The following is a 21,761-nucleotide window of genomic DNA, read 5'->3' as shown; positions in this document are numbered from 1 at the left end:
CTTCCGGATATAGGCCTCTAGGTCACTAATTTCTTTTCTGTTTTATTCATTTTTTAACATTACCCTCCAAGTGCTGCTTTAGCTATATACCCCAGCGTGTATAAATAGTGTTTTCATGAGTCATTCAAATTCAGAGAATTTTTTAAATATCTGATAAGTTCTTCTTAGTTAAGTAGGTGATTCAAAGTGTGTTTCTTAAAATATAAGGATTTTCTAGTTGACATTTTATATGGATTTCTAGATTGTGGTCAGACAGTCTGCTGTCTGTCTAATTTCAGCTCTTCGAAATGCACAAAACTTAGTAAAAACAAAGTGGCCATCATACGGTTTTGTTGTCTGCCTTTTATACTTAGTAACCTTGGTACTTTGGAGTTTATTTTTAATTGTTCGGTTTACTGCCAAACTTAAATGGAAGTCAATTTGCCTGGAATTCAAAATAACTCTTAAGGGACGCCTGGCTGGTTTATTTCATAGAACATGTAATTCTTGACCTCGGGGTCATCGAGCCCCATGTTGGGTGTGGAGCCTACTGAAAAATAAAATCTATAAAAACAAAACAAAACAAAGTGACTTTTTAAATCTGCCAGCATAAAACCTTACACAGGGGCACCTGGATGACTCAGTTGGTTGAGCCTCCAACTCTTGATTTCAGCTCGGGTCATGATCTCACGGTTCGCGAGGTCAATCCCCATGTCAGGCTCTATGCTGACAGCGTGGATCCTGCTTGAGATTTTCTCTCTCGCTGCCCCTTCCCCACTTGTGCATGCTCGCTCGCTCTCTTGCTCTTTCTTTCTCAAAACAAATAAATAAATAAACATTAAAAAAAAAAAAGTATACAAAAACTCTGTAGTGGAAAGAGCACTTGGTTTTCCTTTGACTTGAAATAGTTCTGTCATTGCGTCCAGCCCCACACTATCAAATAGATTCCCACGTGTTGATTTCTTCGGACGGGACCTGTCGTATTTATTATATCACTTTAGCCAGGGTCCGCCACACTTCTCTTCCAGTTTTTTTTTTTTTTTATATAATCTTTGTCTTGAGTGCGGTTTCCGTACAACGTGACATTAGTTTCAGGTGTACAAGCTAGTGACCCAGCTTCCCTGTGTGCTGTGCTCACGACAAGTGTGGCTGCCATCTGCTGTCGCCATACAACGTGAAATTACAACTTCACGGGTCAGCCACATTTTTTTTTCAGCTTCTACGTACAGCCCATTGGCAGTGAGCCGAGTGACTAAAAATCAACTGTTTGTTGGTTTTTCCGCAGGCCCGAGGTATGAAGAAGCAGGTCATTGACGACTTCATCACCCAAAACAAGTATCTACTGGCAGCCAGGCTCACCAGCCAGAAGTTGTTCCATGAGCTGTGCCCCGTGAAACGGTCTCACCGACAGAGGAAGTAAGGACTCAAGGCTGTGTCCCTGTCTGTCACTGCAATAGAGAGGCCACGGCACATTCTTCTACAGGGCGATTAAACATCTACCTGTGACAGTCAGAACTTTCTCTGTAGGTAACACATACTGACTGCCCACTCTGTTAGTAGGGGGGTGTGTGAATCCAGGGTGCCAGCCTGGCCCAGGGGGCAGAGAGGATCTCCCTAATTCGCAACCCTTTAGCTGAGGCCAGAAGGACGAACGGACTTGGGCCAGTTGTCGGGGACAGTCTGGGTCCCTTTAAAGAAGCACAGATACGAGAGAGTCCCTGCTCCTACAAGAGCGTCGCACACAGGGCGAGCCTTCAGAGGCCCAGGAGCGGGGCTGGGGCAGCAGCTAACCCTAGGGAGCTGTAGGACACTGAGGAAATAGTCAGATAATTAGCAGGGAGTGGAAGGCTGAGGCACATTTGTTCATACAGGGCGTCTAAAAAGTCTGGAAATACAGGGAAAATGTCTTTTTAGACATTTCTCGGATGAATGAATCAGTGGCTTTAAATGTAGGGCTAGTTCACTGGGAAACGTGTCTAGATAGGAAAGGAAAACGTACTGCTCATTTTACTTGAAGAGATAACTAAAATATGATTTAAAGTGAGAAAATTTCCCGGTTTCCAGATTTGTCTGATTCCTTTATTCCTTTATAAGACTAAGAGAGAAGAAAGACGTTAGCTCGATATAAAGAAGTATATCCCGGACCCTAAGGATTGTTGTGTATGTGGCCCTCAGAAAATCTCCCATATCCACCCTCTTCTCACCTGTTTTGCCCCTGCCGCCCTAGAGCAGGCCACCGGCACCTGTCGAGAGACCCTGCTAGCCTTCTAACCAGTCTCTGCTTCCATACCCCTCTTGTGCCTTCCACACGGTTCTCCACACGTCAGCCAGTGATCTTACTGGAACTGCGTATTGGGCCCAGTCTCTCTCCATCAGAGGGTCTTTATCTTGCGGTCCTCTCCGCCTGGAATGCCCTGACCCCTTTCTTTCAGGCTTCTGCTCACCTCTGGGAGGTGACATGTCCCTGAGCAATCTGTCTAATGGAGTGTGGCGCCCCCCCCAACCCTGGACTCTCTCTCTCTCTCCTCCTCTTCTTTTTCATAACAGTAGTTACTGCTTGTCACGATGTATCTATTTATGTGTGGTCCAACTTCCCCACTAGACTCTAAGCTCCACAAGGGCAAGAACGTTGTCCATCTTAGCAGGCATACAGTAAGTGCTTCCTAAATATTTGGGAGAAGGAGGGGCGCCTGGGTGGCTCAGTCGGTTAGGCATCTGACTTCGGCTCAGGTCGTGATCTCCCAGTTCGTGGGTTCATGCCCTGCACAGGGCTCTGTGCTGACAGCTCAGAGCCTGGAGCCTGCTTTGGATTCTGTGTCTTCCTCTCTCTCTGTCCCTCCCCCCACTTGCATTCTCTCTCTCTCTCTCTCTCTCTCTCTCTCTCTCAAAATAAATAAACATAAAATTTTTTTAAAAATATTTTGGAGAATGAATAAATGATGAGCTACACTTACCCTTGGAAAGATTGCAAAGGAAGCCCTTCAGAATGAGGCTCAGAGACCCCCAGCCCAAGATAGATTTGAACAACCCTGCCTGTGGCAGAAGAACTACAACAGTTGGCTTCTGGAAGCCCTTCTGCATCAAGGACTCAGAGCCGTTGCCCTGAAAGAAATTCCTGGGCAGCTGGGTGGCTTAGGCGGTTGAGCAGCTGACTTGGGCACAGGTCATGATCTCACGGTTGGGGAGTTCGAGCCCCGCGTCGGGCTCTCTGCCATCAGCGCAGAGCCTGCTTCTGACCCCTGGCCCCCCTTGCTCTCTGCCCCTCCCCTGCTTGCTCTGTCTCTCTCTCAAAAATAAATAAACATTAAAAAGAGAGAGAGAAAGAAAGAAATTCCTAAGTGTGGTAAAGTTTGCTTTGGGGAAGACATCACCAGTCTGGAAAAGAACAGGTCATCGGTGACTTGGAAATCCCTCGTCGGAGACCTTCTCACACCCGGCTTTCGTCTGTAAAATGAGCGCCTGCTCCTCGTCGCCTTTACCTGCCGTCGCAGATCCTAGCCTTGGCCTCGGAGATCAGTTCATAAAGTCTTCTCTTTTGTTGTTGTGCAGGTACTGTGTGGTTTTACTGACTCCCGAGGCTACCAAGCTGGGTAAACCCTTTGAGGCTTTCCTGTCCTTTGCCCTGGCAAACACACAGGACACAGTGAGATTCGTGCACATCTACAGTAACCGGCAGCAGGAGTTTGCCACCACCTTATTACCGGACAGTGATACGTTCCCAGGAAGATCCGCGGTGAGTCATGGATTCTCTTCTGACTCTGAGCTCTTGACAAGCTCATGGCGCCTGATACTGTTTTCTCCTCCTTTGGGAGTTTTGAATACAGATTCCAGAGATCCAGAAATCTCTGAGCCTGTTTTGAAAGCCCACTCCTAAAACAGTCTTTGACCTTGGGGATTTCACCTCCTAGATTTTCAGCCTTAGACCTTCACAGAAAGCATCTTTCCTACGGGTAAAGGTTCAGGAGTGTCAGTTGTTTTCCCCAGTTTTTCTCCCCATGCCGGGTCTAGTCTTAGAGTACCTACTTTGTAAAATCTTCCTTAGACCACCAGGCTAAGGAATTTCTCCCTCCTTTACTTCTGCCTCTTTTTTTCACTTCATTTTAATTGATCTCTCCTTCCCTTCCCCTCCTTTGTCATCACTCTACAGAAGCATTAAATCCTCTCTTTGTCATCTTTTTGGTAATCATGGAAAATCTCTCTAAACGAGAAAGTTTCTTTATTATATTGAGTCAGAGGTTATAGAAAAAAGTCTACTCAGAAGAAAGAGCTTTAACTTTTAGCAAAAGCTGTGGAAAGTCACCATAGTTTCTTTGCCAGAAAAAAATGTAAATCTCTCGCGCATATTTTCTACCGATCCATATCCGTGTTTGAGTTCATTGCTGACTCCACTGGATCCTTTTTTCCACCCCCCCCCCCGAAAAAAGACCAAACAGGAACTTCCCATTCTTTTGGAAAGACTTCTGATGGCTTCCTCTCTTTTCCCGCCAGGTGTCTATCTTGGAAAGGCGCACCACGGGAGGAAGGGTAGTGTATAAAACCCTCGAAGCTCCCTGGACGGGGAGTGAGAGCGATAAATTCACCCTCCTGGGCTATCTCGACCAGCTGCGCAGAGACCCCGCTCTCCTGTCCTCGGAGGCAGTGCTCCCCGACCTGACCGATGAACTTGCCCCTGTAAGCACGTGGCCCAGGAGAGGGGGCTCCGGGCAGGGCTCGTGAGGAGCCTGAGCAGAGGCTGGCAGCACGCAGTCGTGGGCAAGGACTTCTCCCGCCTGGGGTTCGGGCGCCCCGTCCTGACCGACGTGTGTTTTCTCTCCCAACAGATCTTCCTCCTCCGGTGGCTCTACTCTGCTTCCGACTACATCTCGGACTGCTGGGACAGCATATTTCACAACAACTGGTGGGAACATTGCTACTTTGAATTTCTCTTTCTCCAATGCTAGTAGAACCACTGTGTTTCTCTTGAAAACTCTGTCCTTCGATTTCAGTGTAAACTTGATCCAGACAAGTGGCAGGTCGTGTACACGTTTCCGACACGTGTTCGTTCCCTTTTTCTTCCTTGCAGTCACTTCACTTTTTACGTGTTTGCTGGTTGACCCTTTCCCACTGGTTGGGTGAGAAAGGATCACCCGGGGCCGTGCTTGCACGCAGCACAGCCTGGGCCTGTCCTCTCCATCCAGGCGCCCCTGATGCCCAGCCCAGGGCCTGGCCCACACGGGGGCCGGCGTAGCGATGTACAAACCCGTCAGTGAGTTAACCAGAGAAGGGAGGCATGTCCCACCCCCACCCCCCAAAGTACCACGAGCTCCTGAGGGACAGAGCCACGTCGCCCTCACGTCAGTGATTCCTGGCACCCAGCACAACTCCTGACAGATGGCAGGCCTTGGAGGACCGTCGGTGGGCGAATTAAATTTTAGAGCGCCGGTCCTAGAGGAAATTGCGAAAGGTCACCTGTTTCTTCCTGCTCTACCCCCTTTGGGCCATGTCTGAATTATTCTGGCCAGAAAAAAATCAAAATAAAGGAAATAGTCCCACAGACTTTTTAGCCACCGATACCACCCTTGACATCAGAAAGTTCTCCCACATTCACAACATAAATCCTCTGACTTCCTTCTGCAGAACTTACTAAGCAGAATCTATTACGTTGAGACAAAATATCAAAGTTTTATTTGTTTTAAAGTTTATCTTAGAGAGCATGAGCAGGGGAGAGACAGAGAGAGAGAGGGAGAGAGAATCCCAAGCAGACTGCATGCTGTCAGTGTAGAGCCTGATGTGGGGCTCGAACTTACAAACCATGAGATCATGACCTGAGCCGAAATCAAGGGTCAGACGCTTAACCGACTGAGCCTCCCAGGCTCCCCGTAATATCAAGCTTTTGGAATAAGCAGTCTGAACTAAAATGGTGAGGGAAAAACTGTCCGCTTTCCCCACCACCACCCTCACCCTCAAAAGAAACCTCTATTTGTATGAAACTAGAAAGTGTTTATTGATACGAAGCCTTTTTGGTTTGGGGTTTTTTTGGTTTTGTTTTTTGTTTTTTGGTGTTTTTTTTTGGTTTTGTTTGAGCCAGGGAGAAGATCCCTCGTATCATGAACTGAGGTCACAGCAGCCCATCCAGAGCTGACCAGGGTTTATTCCCTTTGTTTTAGGCGGGAAATGATGCCCCTTCTGTCCCTGGTCTTCTCTGCCCTCTTCATCCTCTTTGGCACAGTCATCGTTCAGGCTTTCAGGTAAATGCCTGTGTGGCTTCTCAGTGGGATTTCCCAAGGGTGGGCCCCACACCTCGGGGTCATTTGTACTGTTCCTTCTGTAAAACTCTTTGTTTCTTTTTTTTTTTTTTTAATTTTTTTAATGTTTATTTACTTTTGAGAGAGAAAGAATGAGAGAGTGAGCATGAGCGGGGGAGGGGCAGAGAGAGAGGGAGACACAGCATCCAAAGCAGGCTCCAGGCTCTGAGCTGTCAGCACAGAGCCCGACGCGGGGCTCGAACTCACCAACCTCATGATCATGACCTGAGCCGAAGTTGCATGCTTAACCAACTGAGCCACCCAGACGCCCCTGAACTCCTTGTTTCTTACTTTAGTGACTCAAACGATGAGCGGGAGTCACACCCTCCAGATAAAGAGGAAGTCCACGAGAAGGCCGGGAAGACGGAGCCAAGCTTCACCAAAGAAAACAGCAGGTTTCTCTAACGGGACACCAAACCCACCCCCACCACACCACCCCGGCAGGAGAGCCACAGGCCGAGTTGGTCTGACAGAGCGGTGTTCCAGAACCAGTCTATACACGCACTCGGGTTCACCTCCTTGTGTGTGAGATGTCAATTTAGGGGCAAGTCAGCTGCCGGCTAGTGTTTACTGAGACCCCGTAGGCCTTTAGACACAGGACCTACTTACCTTCTACTCAGTACCTGCAGGCTCTCGATCTCAAATTTGATAATGGGGGCAGGAGGCCAAGTATGTCAGAGCCACTAGACGAGCCAGAAGCAGAGAAGGGTCCTAAAGCCGCTTCTCCACCAGCTGAACAGTAGCATCTGAAAGGCTCTTCGTAGGCCCAGGACCACCAAGGAGGGACCGTCCCTGTCCTGCCAGGGTGCCGGGCTCGAGAATATTAAATAACCTGTCTAGTCTGGTTGGAACAGAGCATTTTCTTCCTCCTATTTTTTTTTTTTCCAAAGTAATGGCATTCCCCTGTCCTGATAACATCTTAATTCCTCGCTGTCTCCCCACAGCAAGATCCCTAAAAAGGGCTTCGTGGAGGTAACGGAACTCACAGACGTGACCTACACCAGTAACCTGGTCCGCCTGAGGCCGGGCCACATGAACGTGGTCCTCATCCTGTCAGACCCCACCAAGACCAGCCTACTGCAGAAGTTCGCTTTGGAGGTCTACACATTCACTGGGTAAGCTCGTGGGAGGGAGAGCAAGGGAGGGCACGTTCGGGTGAGGGGGGAGCTGGAGGACAGTTTCCTCCTTTTCCCCTTGACCACGGGGGGCTCCTTGCTTGCAGCGAGATGTTGGCTGCGACCTCTTCTCCCCTGACTCCCTGTCCCGATGCTTCTGAACAGAAGAGCTCCCCCCCCGGCTTCTTCCCTGAGCCTTTCAGGGAGCTCTACCCCTGTCGCTCTCGTGTGCTTTTACTGAAGCCGGACACCGAGAGGGACACAGGGGACACCCGGCAGGAGACAGGGCGATGGGGCAAGCAGAGCGTGGCGCGTGTTGAAGCAGCCCTCAGGTCCCAGGGGAGTCCCCCATTCTTCCCATCTTCAGGCCCCACCCGACGCAACGCCTCCTTCTGCCACTTGAAATCTGACTGAGGCACTCGTGTCCCCTGCAGTTAAAGGCGTCAGGGTGTGCCCTAAGTCTTTCTTCTGTCCTTCCGGCAGGAGCAGCTGCCTGCACTTCTCCTTCCTGAGTCTGGACAAACACAGAGAATGGCTGGAGTACTTGCTGGAGTTTGCTCAAGATGCAGCCCCGATCCCAAACCAGTATGACAAGCATTTCATGGAACGGGACTACACGGGTTACGTGCTGGCCCTGAACGGCCACAAGAAATACTTCTGCCTCTTCAAGCCCCAGAAAGCAGTGGAAGAGGAGGAAGCCATGGGGTCTTGCGGTGCCCTTGACTCTTCCCTCCATCTGGGCGAATCGCGGGGGAAACCTTCCTGTGGCCTTGGACCCAGGCCCGTCAAAGGAAAATTGAGCAAGTTGTCCTTATGGATGGAGCGGCTGCTGGAAGGCTCCTTACAGAGGTTTTATATCCCGTCGTGGCCCGAGCTAGACTGAGAGGGGCTCAAGAGAGACTTAAACTCTTCAGGCTTTTTAATAGGCCCCTGCGAACAGGCCTTTTCAGGACTCAACCTATCACCGAGGACAGAGAATAGATTCTAGATTATCCTTCTGGAACAATGACTAGAAGAATCTTTCCTTTGTCCTGTTCTAACCTAGGAGTGAAAAACACCTCAAGCTGAATCCCCCAGATCAAAAGATTTTCCTGTGGGTTTCTTCGCCCTCGTTTGAATGCCACACCATGTAAAGCAGACTGCTCATTCCCTCTTTTTTTGTCGTCCCGTCCCGTCACATGCTCACACCTCGCTCCCCTGTCCTGTCTCTGTGCTGTGGGAGAAGCTGGGGGCTCCAGCCCTCAGCGGTACCCAGATGGAACCTCGCGAGCCCGGAGTGCTGGTCGGGTCACTTCCCACCCCCGCTCTGCTTCTGCCCCGGTGCATGCTGCGTCACCCGGACAGCCCACGGCAGCTTCTAGGCCCTGCATCCCGAAAGAGGCCCGGTTCCAAGCAACCTTAACATTTGATAGTTCTTCCAGTCGTCAGTGGCTAAAAGTATATTTGGGGGGTATCCCCCTGCCCCAGTTTGGCAGCCATTTAAAAGGCTGGGGATAAGTGGGGGCTCTGCATGTGAATTTGGTTTCCTTCCCAAGACAAAAGAAGGGAGGGCTGGGCAGTGACCGAAGTGACCTCTCGGTGGTGTCCCCCCCGGCCGCCGCCTCAGCACTAGATGTCGCCAGGGAGGGATCTGCACGGCAGGAAGTACTGTAATGACTTTGAGCCATTCACGTGTACGTTTTCCCATGCCTTTCTCCCTCTGTCAGTTTTAGGGTATGAATCTTAGGAGCCATGATTTGTGACCTTGTTCTCCGGACATAGAGATAAGCTGCTAGAAGCCAGTAGATGTTCAATGAAGACACCTCATTCCCACCTGCCATGAGTCAGGCTCGAGGAACCTCCAGTCGTGTCTCTTTAGTAAACTACCAGACCTGTCTTTGTATCAAGGAACTTAAAATTTCTTTTCAACAATTGTATTTTGAACACTGTTACCCCCAAAGTGCTATAACTTTGGGCTCTCTCTTGTGACAAGTGACCCAAGACTTGTTCTAGACTCCTGTTTGGCAAAAGGCTTACTTTGAGCTTCTGGCCTAGATTTTGATATCTCCGTTGCTTTCACTCTTAACAACTGCTTCACCAGTAACAGGGTCCGACCCACCATCAGCACCCAGCTTGCAGAGCTCCAGTGCACAGTGGATCATACCAGCCAGTTAGAGAGCTTGCCTTTTTTTCTTGTCTTTTTTCTTTTCTTTTTTTTTTTTTTTTTAGGGCAGAACCACCGGTGGAGTTTGAACAACTTCCAAGAGTGGTCAGTTCTCTTGTCAAAGTAAATTTGCCCTTCTATAAAATGAAGGGTCGGAATCAGTGATGGGACATTTACTGAGTTAGTATTTCTTTAATCATAATTGCTTGAAACTAAGCGATTCGGATCCTGAATAATTTAAATATTGAGCTACAATGGCAAGTAATTAATTATTTAAGCCCAGGAGTTCCTGTAGTTTCCGTGGAGAGTCTGTAGCTTTATTTAAAAAAGAAAGAAAGAAAGAAATCACTGCCAGGCTGCATTTTTTTTCCACATGATCCTCTAAAAATTGGATGCTTGCTCTGGTGGCCGTATCTCCTGGCACCTGGCCCAGGCAGGCGTGATTAAGGGACTCATTTGGTTCCTCGATGCACCGTCCTCTGAGTTATTTTCTAGGTCTTTTACGGCCACGTTGCTGATACGAGTGGTGTTTTGGTTCAGTGGTGGGCTTTTTAACTTCTGGTCCTAATGGGATTCGTGACCTTCATTTCTGAAAACAGAATCTCCCCAGCTTTGTTCACTTTAAAAATGTTTCCCATTAAAATCAAAAGCACCTTCGGACAGTTAGCCGCACCCCCCCTTTGCACTGAGAAAGGAAAGTGAGAATAGGATTAGAAACATTCCCGGCAAGTTCTTCCACTGGTCTGTTTGGGGCTGAAAGAGATGTCCCCCAAGAGGACACTAGGGAGGTTTTACTTCGACTGAACTTCGCCCTTGACCACCCACGCCTATCCTCCTGAACGTTCCCGTGAATTTGTTTACTTTTGTGTCAAATGTATGAGCCGCTGTCACACTCGGCCAATGCCACCTTTTCCCCTCTTGTGTGTAATCACACAGACCTAATTTCAGTTTGAAGTTAACTTCCTGGCCTTTGAATATGTTGAGACTGACAATGTTGTTTTATTTTTAGAAGTAGGGTTTTCTGGTTGATAGAGACTACGCATCATGTTTAGCAGATGGGGATGAAAACTGGCCTAAAACAAGTCTTTGTAGAATACACACCTACTTACAAATATTTTTTTTTATCGTCCAGGTGCCGGTGGCATAATTTGTCTAAGAGATTGTCAGCTATGAGTCAGCAGCGTTTCCATAAGACCACCTTGACTTCCATTAAGCACCATGGTCTCTCTCTGCCATCACCTACCGACCGTGAAAATTTGGCCGTACTTTTCAAATTAATAGGCTGATTGCCTCCTCGTTCAGCACATACATGTTTTTCCTGATTTAAAAAGAAATGCGGTCTAACTGTGTTTTAAGTGATTTGTTTTGTTTGGGAAAAGAGATTGGAAGCAGACACTCAAATGTTTTCCTGAGTAAAATTCTTTAAAAGCTGATGCAGAATGTCTTTACAGATGACATAATTGCTCGCATCCAAATGCCTGACCTTGTCCCTTGGAAACAAATGCAGTGTGGCAGCTGTGAAGGTGTCCACTCAGTTTGTCAAGGAGGAGGATGAAACTTGAGAGAGCGGTCTGAAAAGAAGGTGAATATTTTGCACTTTTGATACTCTTAGGAACAAATAACTCACTTGGCAAATGGTGTCTTTTTTATGTTGTTTTCGTTTTGTATTGTGAACAGGCACTGAAGCTGATGTTATTTTTGTTTTAAGAATATTACAGACTGGAAACAGAAATAAACTATTTTAATGTGTGACGATTACGCGTCGCCCTTGCATCAGGAAGAGGAGGGTTTGATCATGGACCCGTTCTCAACAAAATTGAATTTGTGTGTAACTCAACACATGCCTGAATCTTCAGTGCAGATCTCAGGAGCTGCTATCCTAGAGGGTGGGCCAGCGCGAAGAGCAGATGATGCGAAACTGAGGCAGGGAGTAGGTTAAGGAAGTGTCACCAAGGGCACTTTGGAGGCCACCCGCTGTCTGGTTGAAAAGACATTCCATGCGCCCTCCTGGGCTGTTGGGTGGGCAGTTTCTTTGTGAGGGTCTGCATGTTACTTTCAAACTATTTGTTTATGTTCACAAATGGCCTAAAACCCAGACGCAGCCCTGGGTTCCTCAGGAGGAGCCATAGTGTAAAGGAAGACAAACTAGAGACATAGGAGATGTTTATACGGGATTCTGTCCTATGGGTTGTTTTCTTTTTTTATATTTCATTTCTCCAGTTTTTAGATAATCCTAAACTAAATGCTCTGTCCCTTGTAACAACACACGTGCTTCTCTTTAATTCAGACTCCTTAGAAATATTAGCTGTTGGATCAGACTTCTACTGAATGCCCTGATTTTACAGCCTCCAGTGACACTCTAGCAGAAGGTTTTACTGGCGTAAACTCTTGAGTACTCGGGCCTCTTGCGCATAAATTCCTGAGAACCTGTCATCGACACAAGCTGCTGATTTATCAGGAAGAGCACGAGGTTCAGACGACTGTCACTTTGGGGAGCACACACAGCATCTCAAACAGCAGGTTAGCTGCCAGGAGGGCCGTGTTTCCTACAAAGATAAAAAACCAAAGGTGAACAGCGGGCCGAGCCTCTCGCTTGCCTTTGTGCCGCCTTTCCAGATTCCCTCTTCTGCCCAGCCACCCTGTGGACACGCTTTCCCCTGAACCAGAAGGTTCTTTGTTTACAAACAGATTCCCACCCCAAAGGAAAGCCTAGAATAATGGTGTGTATTGTATTTATCACCTACCCTCCTCCGAAGCTGACAGGCCTCAGTCTGTAAGTTCTCTAAATTGAAATTGTCGGGGCGGCCTCTGCTTTGAATATCTCTCCTAAACCAGCGAACTGCCCACTTTTTTAATATTAATAAACATCACTTAGGCCGCGACAATTCACTTCTCCATGAAACAGCAAAGGAGGAGAGGGGGCTATGCTATCCTACTACCAATTACCTTATCACTGTTCCTGCAGGCTGGTTTTCCTTCTGCTGACGGGAGGGCAAGCTAGTAAGAGCCACCTCCCAGGGGTGTGTGTTCGAGTTAATTAGCTCATGTCTGTAAGGTGTGGAGCAATAGGTTTATTTTCTTCACTGCAAAACACGCTCAGCAGGTTCCCAAGTTATACAAAAGGACGCAGCCATCTTCTACTTATTAAGCAGATTAATAGAATTTAAACTCGCAGCTGCTTATGGATCACAGTACTGTCGCTTACTCACCAGAAGGATCATAAGGCGGTGACACTTCCACAAGATCACAGCCCACCACGTTCAGGCCTTGACAACCCCGGATGATTTCCAGCGCCTGTGCAAGACCAAGCCCGAGTTGTCCACAGCAGTAACCATTGACCGGGAAAAGCAACTACAGAGATCTCAGTGGATCTCTCCCAATGCATGCCCACCCTTGGACTTGGAGCTGTTGCTTCCGCTCGATAAACGTTTATCGACTGCCAGGCACACTGCTGGGCATCACGTAGACACCAATGGCCAACACACAGCCCCTGCTCCCGAGGGGGGTCCATCGTGTGATGATGGACACAAGCAAACCAGTCATTTCAATGTCATGCATGAAAGCTTTCAAGAAAAGCAAGCGTAGGGGTCCCTGGCTGGCCCGGTCAGTAGAGCATGCAGCTCTTGATCTCAGGGTTGTGAGTTCGAGCCCCGTGTTGGGTGCAGAGATTACTTTAAAAAAAAAAAAAAAAACCACAAGTGTAGCAAAGTATAATACAAAACCACCCAAAGAGCTGGCTGAGGGAAGCCCTCCCCAAGGTGGAAACACTTAGTTCAAGGAATTGACCAAGCGGATTAGGGATAGGGCAGCCTGGGCAGAAAGACACACGCAAAGACCCCAAGATGGAAAGAAATACCGGTAGTTGGATGTGGCCAGAAGACAAGATAAGTGAGGGGGATGGTAGGAAGAAGTCACGTCATCTCAAAGAGTTTCCATTGTGCCGGTGAAAAGCCCAGAAGAATGATAAACTGAGGAATGAGGATTGTGTCTTAGAAATCTCTCCGTGGGGAACTGATGGAGAATGGCTTGGAAGAGGTAGTTGCTAACATGCCCCTTTCTTAGAGGAGATAAGATCATTGATAGGTGTAAGTGGCCTTCATTTATTTACTCAAGTGCCTTTGAGTTCCTACCCTTTAAGTCAGGCACTGTTCTAGACTGACGGGTGGGCTGGTAAAATAAAAGCCCTACCCTCCTGCAGCTTACCTTCCAGTTATAACCACACTCCAATTCTGCCTCCTGCATTAATTTATACTCAGCACACCTTAGATCTTTATTTGGGGGCCACCTGGGTGGCTCAGTTGGTTGAACATCCAACTCTTGATTTTGGCTCTGGCCATGATCTCACAATCATGAGGGTCCGCACGTCAGGGTCCACACTGGGCACGTCACCTGCTTGAGATTCTCTCTCCCTCTCCCTCTGCCCCTCCCTGCTCATGTGCACTCGCTCTCTCTCTCTCTCTCTCTCTCTCTCAAAAAGGAAAAGAGAGAGCTTTATTTGGATGTTTCTAAAACTCTTGAACTACCTTGGTAGGTAGTCCCATAGTGAGCACTTTTTAAATTTAACCCCAAAAAGATAAGTTCAGTGTTTGTTTTTTTTTTTTTGGTTTTTTTTTTATTTTTTTTAACGTTTATTTATTTTTGAGACAGGGAGAGACAGAGCATGAACGGGGGAGGGGCAGAGAGAGAGGGAGACACAGAATCTGAAACAGGCTCCAGGCTCTGAGCTGTCAGCACAGAGCCCGACGCGGGGCTCAGAACTCACGGACCGCGAGATCGTGACCTAAGCCGAAGTCGGATGCTGAACCGACTGAGCCACCCAGGCGCCCCAAGTTCAGTGTTTTTAAGAGGGGATGCTGCAAACTGTCCCCATGAACCAACTACAGGTGATCAGAGGCACAAAGCTCAAATAACAGACAGTTATGTCCCAGAGAAGAAACGAGGGCCTTTGCCAAATCAGTCCACTCCTCGCGCCAGAAGAGTGTTCAACCTGTGGTCAGCCCTGAGCAGAGTAAAAGGCCAAGTGCCCTGCTTTTAAAATCCTATCCTGATCCTGAAGACTGACTACACGTCCCAGGGAAGTGGGGGGTGGGGGGGGCGCTGGCTAAGAATCCTCACCCCCGGGAACTATCACTGGTGAAACCTCCTTACCTGACTAGGGGTGAGACCAGCAATTTCGGGCGTCCCTGTCCCCGGGGCATAGGCGGGATCCAAGCCGTCAATGTCAAAGCTGATGTACACGGGTTTGCCTCCCATCTGCTGCCTCACTTCCCCCATCAGAGGAACCAGGGACTTCATCCAGCAGTCTTCAGCCAGGACCAGCCGGAAGCCCTGAGGAGGCAGGAAGTAAAGAGCAGGAGGTCGAGGCTTCTGCATGGCAGCATTTACGGGGCATTTCTCCTGTGCCAACCCCCACGCCAAGTGCTTGTGGACGCTTCACACGTGACCCCCCAATCTTCACGAGGACGGAACGGTCGTCCCCGTTTGACTGGTGAGGAAGGGAGGAACGACAGCTGGTGAAGAAGCAGGTAGGCAGTCGAAGCTGCCCCAGGGGGGACGGGATCAGAGAGCAGCTTGGCTAGGACGAGAGGGAGAAACTCGGGTCAGCTCGTGGTAGCACCTCCTCCAAGACTAGCCTTGGCACACTCTAAAAGCAGGGGACTTGGGTCTTTCCTGTTGGGATCTTGCCACACGTGTCCACCTAGGAGCCGCTCTGCCTGGTGGGGAAGAGGACAGGAACCGGAAAGGTGGCCGCTCGCCTTGGCTTTGGGCCTCCCCAGCTCTTTTCCAGGCCAGCGACGGCCCAGGGACGGGTGTGTTTCCGCCCGTCTCCCCACCCCAGCGACGAGAGGCCTCCTTTGCCTCACGAACTAACAGCCTCGCTCCTCTCAGCTCCACGTGACCCTCTCGATGGCCACTCGGCCTTCAGTCCCGTTTTCTGAATTTGGTCACCGAAGCCCCTGTTGAATCTACAGCTACCACTGAGGGGGCACCGGACAGAAAGGCACTTTGCAGACGGGGGACAGAGGGAGGGGCGTTTGGTTTGTCACCTGGCTCCAGCTGTATCTGTAGGGATCCAGGGTCATGGCGGAGCCCCGGATGCCGATCTGCACCACACGCTTACAGTCCAGGAGTCCCTCGTCCACGCACCGGCGGAAGGGCGTCCCGTGATAGACCTTCTCTCCTAGGGCCTTGTCAGCCGTGTCCGTGTGGGCATCCACGTGCAGCAGCCCCACAGGGCCATGCCTGATGACAACACACAGCTCAGAGGCCAGACCTCCTCCTGGGGCCTGAGCACAGCCACCCCCTAGGCTACCGAACTTCCAAACATGGCCACGGGGCGGAGACCTGCCATCAATTACCGGCCTTGCAACTGGTTTCCGTCTGCAAATGGTTTAGCATCTCAGAGCGATAAACTCAGAGAAAGGCAGGCAGAGAACAGACAGGTACTGAAGCTTACCCACCCACTGCCTAGCACCACGAATTTTCTTCACTTGGAGACGGAGAGGCCCAGGAGGATGAGAAGGAAGGATGGGGGCTCAGGTGAGCTCGGCTGAACTAATCAGAGCCTGTCTACAACCGGGGCACCGAGAAGCAGCTTCAAACCCAGCTCCCTCTCCATAATCTCCATCAACCCTGCCGGCCGCCCCAAAGAAACATATCGTCTAAATCGATGCTGGGCAAGCCCAGCCTCCAGAAAACACTTGAGCCCACCCACCACCAACCAGAAGGCTGCCCACATGTCTTTCCCTCATATGGATACTGGAGCCGCCACCGCCTTGGCCCTTCTGCCTCTTCTTCAGGCTAATTAACCAAAGTTAGTTCGTCCCTGGTAGACTTCCATCACTAGAATATCCATTTTCCCGTTCTCTGGGGAAGGGGCCCTTTCGGGAAGAAACGGGGCCCCTCCCCGGCAAGCAACATCATTGTGCATTTGGCCTTTGAAGCAAAACAGAAACTGAAGTTAACCGGGGTTGTATATTTCGCGAGGGGCTCATCTTCCCAAAACAGAGGCACAGGCTGAGCATGCATTCACCAGAGCCGATGTAGGGCAAGCCAGGGTGGCCAGAAGTGTTAAAAATAAACTGTCTTGGCTCCCAGCTGGTGACTGACAGAGACACCTGGAGCTCGCCCGACCTTAATTTTGATCCACAGAAGCAACTCAGCCGGGAATTTCCTATCACCCCAAATAACCTGAGCCAGCAGAGGTCACTCGATGCCAGGGAGTCGCAAACAACTCATTCCCTAGCCCCTGAAGTTTGAAACCCTGTGTGGAACCAGACGCCCGGGACTTACTTTTTTGCCATCGCTTGCAATATAGGATATGTGATTGTGTGATCTCCACCTGCAAAGAGGAAAAAGAAAACATCTGACATGTGGATAAGATGGGGGGGGGGGACCGTGTATTTTACAGAGCAATCCTCAAATCGCCCAACGGTGCCACCCTTTTGATTGGACTGAAGAACTATAACATACTCAGCTAAAATGAGATCTTGTTCAGTGGTGGGAAAATGGCCACTGGATACTCGGGATTACATTGTCATCTAAAAGAGGAAACGAAGGGGCGCCTGGGTGGCTCAGTCGGTTAAGCGTCCGACTTCGGCTCAGGTCATGATCTCACGGTCTGTGAGTTCGAGCCCTGCGTGGGGCTCTGTGCTGACAGCTCAGAGCCTGGAGCCTGTTTCACATTCTGTGTCTCCCTCTCTCTCTGCCCCTCCCCTGTTCACGCTCTGTCTCTCTGTCTCAAAAATAAAAATAAGAAAACGTTAAAAAAAAAAATTTAAAAGAGGAAACGGGCACCTGGGTGGCTCAGTTGGTTAAGCATCCGACTTTGGCTCCGGTCACGATCTCACGGTTCATGGGATCAAGCCCCACGTCGGTCATGATCTCATGGTGCGTGGGATCGAGCCCCACGTCAAGCTCTCTGCTGACAGCGTGGAGCCTGCTTGGGATTCTCTCTCTCCCTCTCTCTCTGCCCCTGTTGGCTCTCTCTCTCTCAAAACAAATAAATAAAATTTAAAAAGAGGAAACAAATTAAAGCTTACAGGTAAAATGTCTGGAACAGCTCTGTCCAGTAGAGCTTTCTTTCTGCAATGATGGGCATGTTCTCTAGCATGTGGCCACTGGAATGTAGTTCAGGCCACGGAGGAGATGAATTTTTTCTTTTATTTTAATTACTTTTAATTTTACTTTTTTAAGTGTATTTATTTTGAGAGGAAAAAACCAGCACGAGCAGGGAAGGGGCAGGGAGAGAGGGAGAGAGGGAGAATCCCAAGCAGGCTCCTTACGGTCAGTGCAGAGCCCGATGCGGGGCTCGAACTCACGAACCGGGAGATCACGCCCTGAACCGAAATTGAGAGTCAGCCACTAAACCAACTGAAAATTAATTTCAGTTTCAATAACCACATGTGGCCAATGGGCACTGCACTGGCCAGCTCAGTAAAGAAGTATTACGATGGATGGCCGTTAAAAACAACAGTAGCCACATTTACAGAAGCTTAAAATGTGCCAGTCAGGATGCGGGGCACTTTATGTGCGCTTTCATTATGTGGCCCTCACACAACACAGTGAGGTAGGTGCTATGATTCCCATTTTACAGGTGAGGAAATGACGCAGGAGGAGCTAGGGAGAGGTAAAGCTGAGATTTCAAACTGCGTCCCTCCAGAAACCACACTCCACACCACGCACGATGTTCTGCAGGCTGGGCCCACGCTTTTGGCAAAAATACATTTGGATATTTGGAAAAAGGTCTGTGTCATTTTAACTCTTTGTGAACTGGAAGAGAAAGAGAAATGGAAGGGTGGGAGGGGTGGGGGGATAAGAGGAAAACTGCCCCATAGATGGACAGAGAGACCCTGACTTGGAGGAAAATGCCCCTTCGCACCTCTCTCTCAAAGTCATATAAAAGCAGGTTCTTGAAATAGTTAGGAAGTCACAATTGAGCCCCTGTTGTGAGCCTTCCCCCCCGGGGCCTGGAATGGAGGAGGGAGGTGACAAAGGTGAGGTGGGTAGAGGCACTTGCTGGGATGCAAAATTTAAGGGACACCAAAAACAAAACAAAACAAAACAAAACAAAAAACCTCAGTGATTAAGATAAATACTACTAGTTTAATGTAATACTTTTAAAATTCAAAATCGGTACTCCCAAAAAAATCCATGATAAATTTTAAAGAAAGATAGGATCAGTAACACTGCTATTCTGAGCCCTATCGGAGCCTCAGGCAAAAGGGAAAAGTCAGTCATATTTATTGTTGACTTTTGGCACCTCCCTGCCTCCCCCCTTAAATTTTGCACTAAAGCAAATGCCTTGCCTGTGTGCTGACAGCTTAGAGCCTGGAGCCTGCTTTGGATTCTGTCTCCCTCTCCCTCTGCCCCTCCCCTGCTCACGTTCTGTCTGTCTGTCTGTCTCTCAAAAATAAACAAACATTAAAGTGAATGCGTTTGCCTCACCCTAGTCCATCCCTGTCAATCGTACCAGTCCAAAAATGTAAATATCCTCCCCCCAGGGGAGAAAAAACATTAATTAGAGGGGCGCCTGGGTGGGTTAGTTGCTTGAGCGTCGAACTCGATCGTGGCTCAGGTCGGCTCAGGTCACGATCTCACGGTCGGGGGATCCAGCCCAGCATCAGGTTCCGCACTGAGTATGGATCCTGCTTGGGATTCTCTCTCTCCCTCTCTCTCTACCCCCACTCAAAATAAACAAACAAACAAAAAGGATTACAAATTCTCTTTCCTATGCCGTCTCCATATTCACCGCGGCTTGCCCGTGATAAATAAACCCTCCGTGCAGAGAACTGCACTTGCCCTCGTAGATGTTATTACCCAAGGTCAGAGGAATACAGCCAGCTGCTACGATTTTCTGATAGGCCTCTCGAATTAGACGGCAGCTGTCCTGAAGGTTGTAAAGATTGACATTCACATCACCTAGGTCTGCAACCGAGAGGGACTGGAAGGGGAGGGCCCCCGTGCTAGGGTTAGTCGTCCGAAGCATCACGGATTCTTCCCTGATCCGCCGGGGTCCAAATCTGGAGGAGGAAGAATCATCCTGTGAACCATCCCTGCAAGGTCAGAGGTCCTACCTCGGCCGGGGTTTCTCAGCCTCTGCACTGCTGATATTTGGGGCTGGATGAATCTTTGATGTGGGGGGCCATGCGGTACATTGTGGGATAGTTCCCCTGGTCTGTAACCGATTAGATGCCAGGAGCAAGTTGTGATAACCAAAAAGTCCTCCAAGGACACCACCAAATGTCCCCTGGGGTCAAAATCATCCCTGATTGAGAATCACTAAAACCCAGGCTGTATACTGAAGAGATTAAAGGCACAGATTTGGAAGCCCACCCAACATCAATTTACTAATTGGCATTAGATAACTTCTTCAACTCCGTGAGCCTCAGTTTCCTAATCTGTAAAATATTTACCCTCCTGGGTTGTTATAGGAATGAAGTGAGGTCATCTATGCAAAGCCCCTTGCATTCAGTAGACATTTAATAAATGGTGGCATTTCTACTTCAGATTATTCGTCTATACAGTATTTACATCTGTAAAGTGGCTGAGCCCAATCAGACATAGCTGATGCTCACTATTTAGGAAAACAGACTTGACTTCACTTCCTCTGCCATGATCTTAGGGAAAAAAATGCCTTGGGGCGCCTGCCTGACTCAATCGATAGAGTTTACCACCCTTATCTTGGGGTTGTAAATTCCAGCCCCACGCTGGGTGTACAGGTTATTTAAAAATAATTTTTAGGGGCGCCTGGTTGGCTCAGTCTGTTAAACGTCAGACTTTGGCTCAGGTCATGATCTGGCGGTCCGTGAGTTCGAGCCCCACGTCAGGCTCTGTGCTGACAGCTCAGGGCCTGGAGCCAGCTTCTGATTCTGTGTGTGTGTGTGTGTGTGTGTGTGTGTGTGTGTCTCTCTCTGTCCCTTCCCCACTCATGCTCTGTCTCCCGTTCTCTCTCAAAAATGAGTAAATGTTTAAAAAAATTAAGAATTTAAAAAATAATATATATTCTTTTAACCTTAAAAAAATAAAAGCCTCGTGTTTGAGCAATTCTTGATCGGGTGCCATCTAGATCAGGTGCCATCGGCATCGTGTGATGAGGGAGGGGGGAACCAACCGTCTGTCAGTCGATTAGGGGCGTTCTGGAGCCGGCACCAGCTTCCACCCCCACCCTGGCTGAGGGGAGGCGCCGTCCGTGGGGCTTTCGCGCCCAGTGGCCTCGGGTGGTCCGGCCACGTGTCCCCCAGTCCTGCGGGCCTTACCTCGCCCCGGGCCGGTTGGAGGTCCCAATGTCCAGGGGCACCCCGATGAAGGCGGCGTCCAGCCCCTGGGGGGAGGCCTGCAGCGGCAGCCGCATCATGGAGCAGACGCCCACCGGCCGGGCCACGACCTCGGAGCTGGGGGGCTGGTTCCGGGGAGCATCGGAGGCCCGGCGGCGGGGGCTGCGGCCCAGGTGGCGGAGCCCCGCGGCAGGACGCGCGCCCCCGCGGGCCCCCAGGCTCCGGGCGCAGAGGGACCCCAGCCGCCGCAGCATGTCGCCCGCCGGTCCCCGCAGCGGCCCGAACGGCCGACTGTGCTCAAAGGGCCGGCGGCCTGGGGATCAAGGGCGGACGAGGGGCCGCGCTCTCCCCGCCCCCTCTCTGGACTTCGGCCTCCGGCTCCCTCGGTAAATAGAACCGGGCCCCGGGGGACGCCCCCGCCCCCACCCCCGCGGCCACCGCACTGTCCCTGGGGTCTGCGCCCCGCAAAAACAAGCCCTTGGCGCCTGCTTCTCCCTTTCAGAGTAGTATTTTTTAAAAGCAGAAAGAGTTAAAGGGGGGAGAGAAAACTTTCTCTAAGGAAGAGAAATTGGAAATGCATTTTTTTTAAATAATGTGTTACGAAATGCCTGGGGTAAGATTCCCGGGAAGCAGAGTCTCTTGTTTAAGTTTATTTATTTTGAGAGAAAGAGAGCATGCGCAGGGGAGGGGCAGAGAGCCAGAGCGAGAGCGAGAGACCGAATCCTAAGCAGACTCTGCACCATCAGAGCTGAGCCGCAGGCTGGGCTTGAACACCTGACCTGTGAGACCACGAAGCTAGAGGAGATCAAGAGGCCTGTGCAACTGAGCTGCCCAGGCGCCCCAGGGGGTAGAGTCTTTCTAAATAACCTTTTTTTTAAAAGGCCTTAGAGACCAGCTTGGTGAAGGTCACACTGCCAGGGGGCCCCCTAATCTCCAGTCCTCTTTATTTCTGGCGGGGGGGCGG

General features: G+C 49.7%; 2 protein-coding genes across 5 annotated transcripts in view; one reads left to right on the top strand and one right to left on the bottom strand.

The window, feature by feature from the left end:
- The window catches only part of DNAJC16 (DnaJ heat shock protein family (Hsp40) member C16), a 43,992-nt gene extending 32,719 nt beyond the window's left edge, over positions 1 to 11,273 (top strand). For both annotated transcript variants that reach the window (XM_019461474.2, XM_019461476.2), the window contains 8 exons: positions 1,265 to 1,395; positions 3,529 to 3,712; positions 4,468 to 4,650; positions 4,800 to 4,876; positions 6,126 to 6,206; positions 6,560 to 6,658; positions 7,208 to 7,378; positions 7,862 to 11,273. In XM_019461474.2, the coding sequence (XP_019317019.1) occupies positions 1,265 to 1,395; positions 3,529 to 3,712; positions 4,468 to 4,650; positions 4,800 to 4,876; positions 6,126 to 6,206; positions 6,560 to 6,658; positions 7,208 to 7,378; positions 7,862 to 8,261 (1,326 nt within the window). In that variant the 3' untranslated portion in view covers positions 8,262 to 11,273. The remainder of the gene's footprint in view (positions 1 to 1,264; positions 1,396 to 3,528; positions 3,713 to 4,467; positions 4,651 to 4,799; positions 4,877 to 6,125; positions 6,207 to 6,559; positions 6,659 to 7,207; positions 7,379 to 7,861) is intronic.
- AGMAT (agmatinase) lies at positions 11,246 to 21,190 on the bottom strand. 3 transcript variants are annotated; one of them, XM_019461478.2, is made up of 7 exons: positions 20,780 to 21,180; positions 19,341 to 19,543; positions 16,815 to 16,863; positions 15,569 to 15,764; positions 14,670 to 14,849; positions 12,731 to 12,815; positions 11,246 to 12,067 (listed from the first exon to the last, which is right to left on the bottom strand). In XM_019461478.2, exons 1-7 carry the CDS (start codon positions 21,049 to 21,051, stop codon positions 11,994 to 11,996), a joined length of 1,059 nt encoding a protein of 352 aa, XP_019317023.2. In that variant the 5' UTR covers positions 21,052 to 21,180; the 3' UTR covers positions 11,246 to 11,993. The 3 variants fall into 3 exon arrangements, with proteins under 3 accessions (XP_019317023.2, XP_053754904.1, XP_053754905.1); XM_053898929.1 differs by lacking the exon at positions 11,246 to 12,067 and adding an exon at positions 12,105 to 12,604 and having other exon boundaries at positions 20,780 to 21,190; XM_053898930.1 differs by lacking the exon at positions 11,246 to 12,067 and adding an exon at positions 12,105 to 12,569 and having other exon boundaries at positions 20,780 to 21,188.
- Positions 21,191 to 21,761: the final 571 nt, after the last annotated feature.

This window comes from Panthera pardus, unplaced genomic scaffold, assembly GCF_024362965.1.
Source record: "Panthera pardus isolate Hobbes unplaced genomic scaffold, ASM2436296v1 HiC_scaffold_11, whole genome shotgun sequence".
NCBI lineage: Eukaryota > Metazoa > Chordata > Mammalia > Carnivora > Felidae > Panthera > Panthera pardus.
Note: the sequence above shows the minus strand (reverse complement) of the source record. Positions and strands in the feature narration are given on the sequence as shown.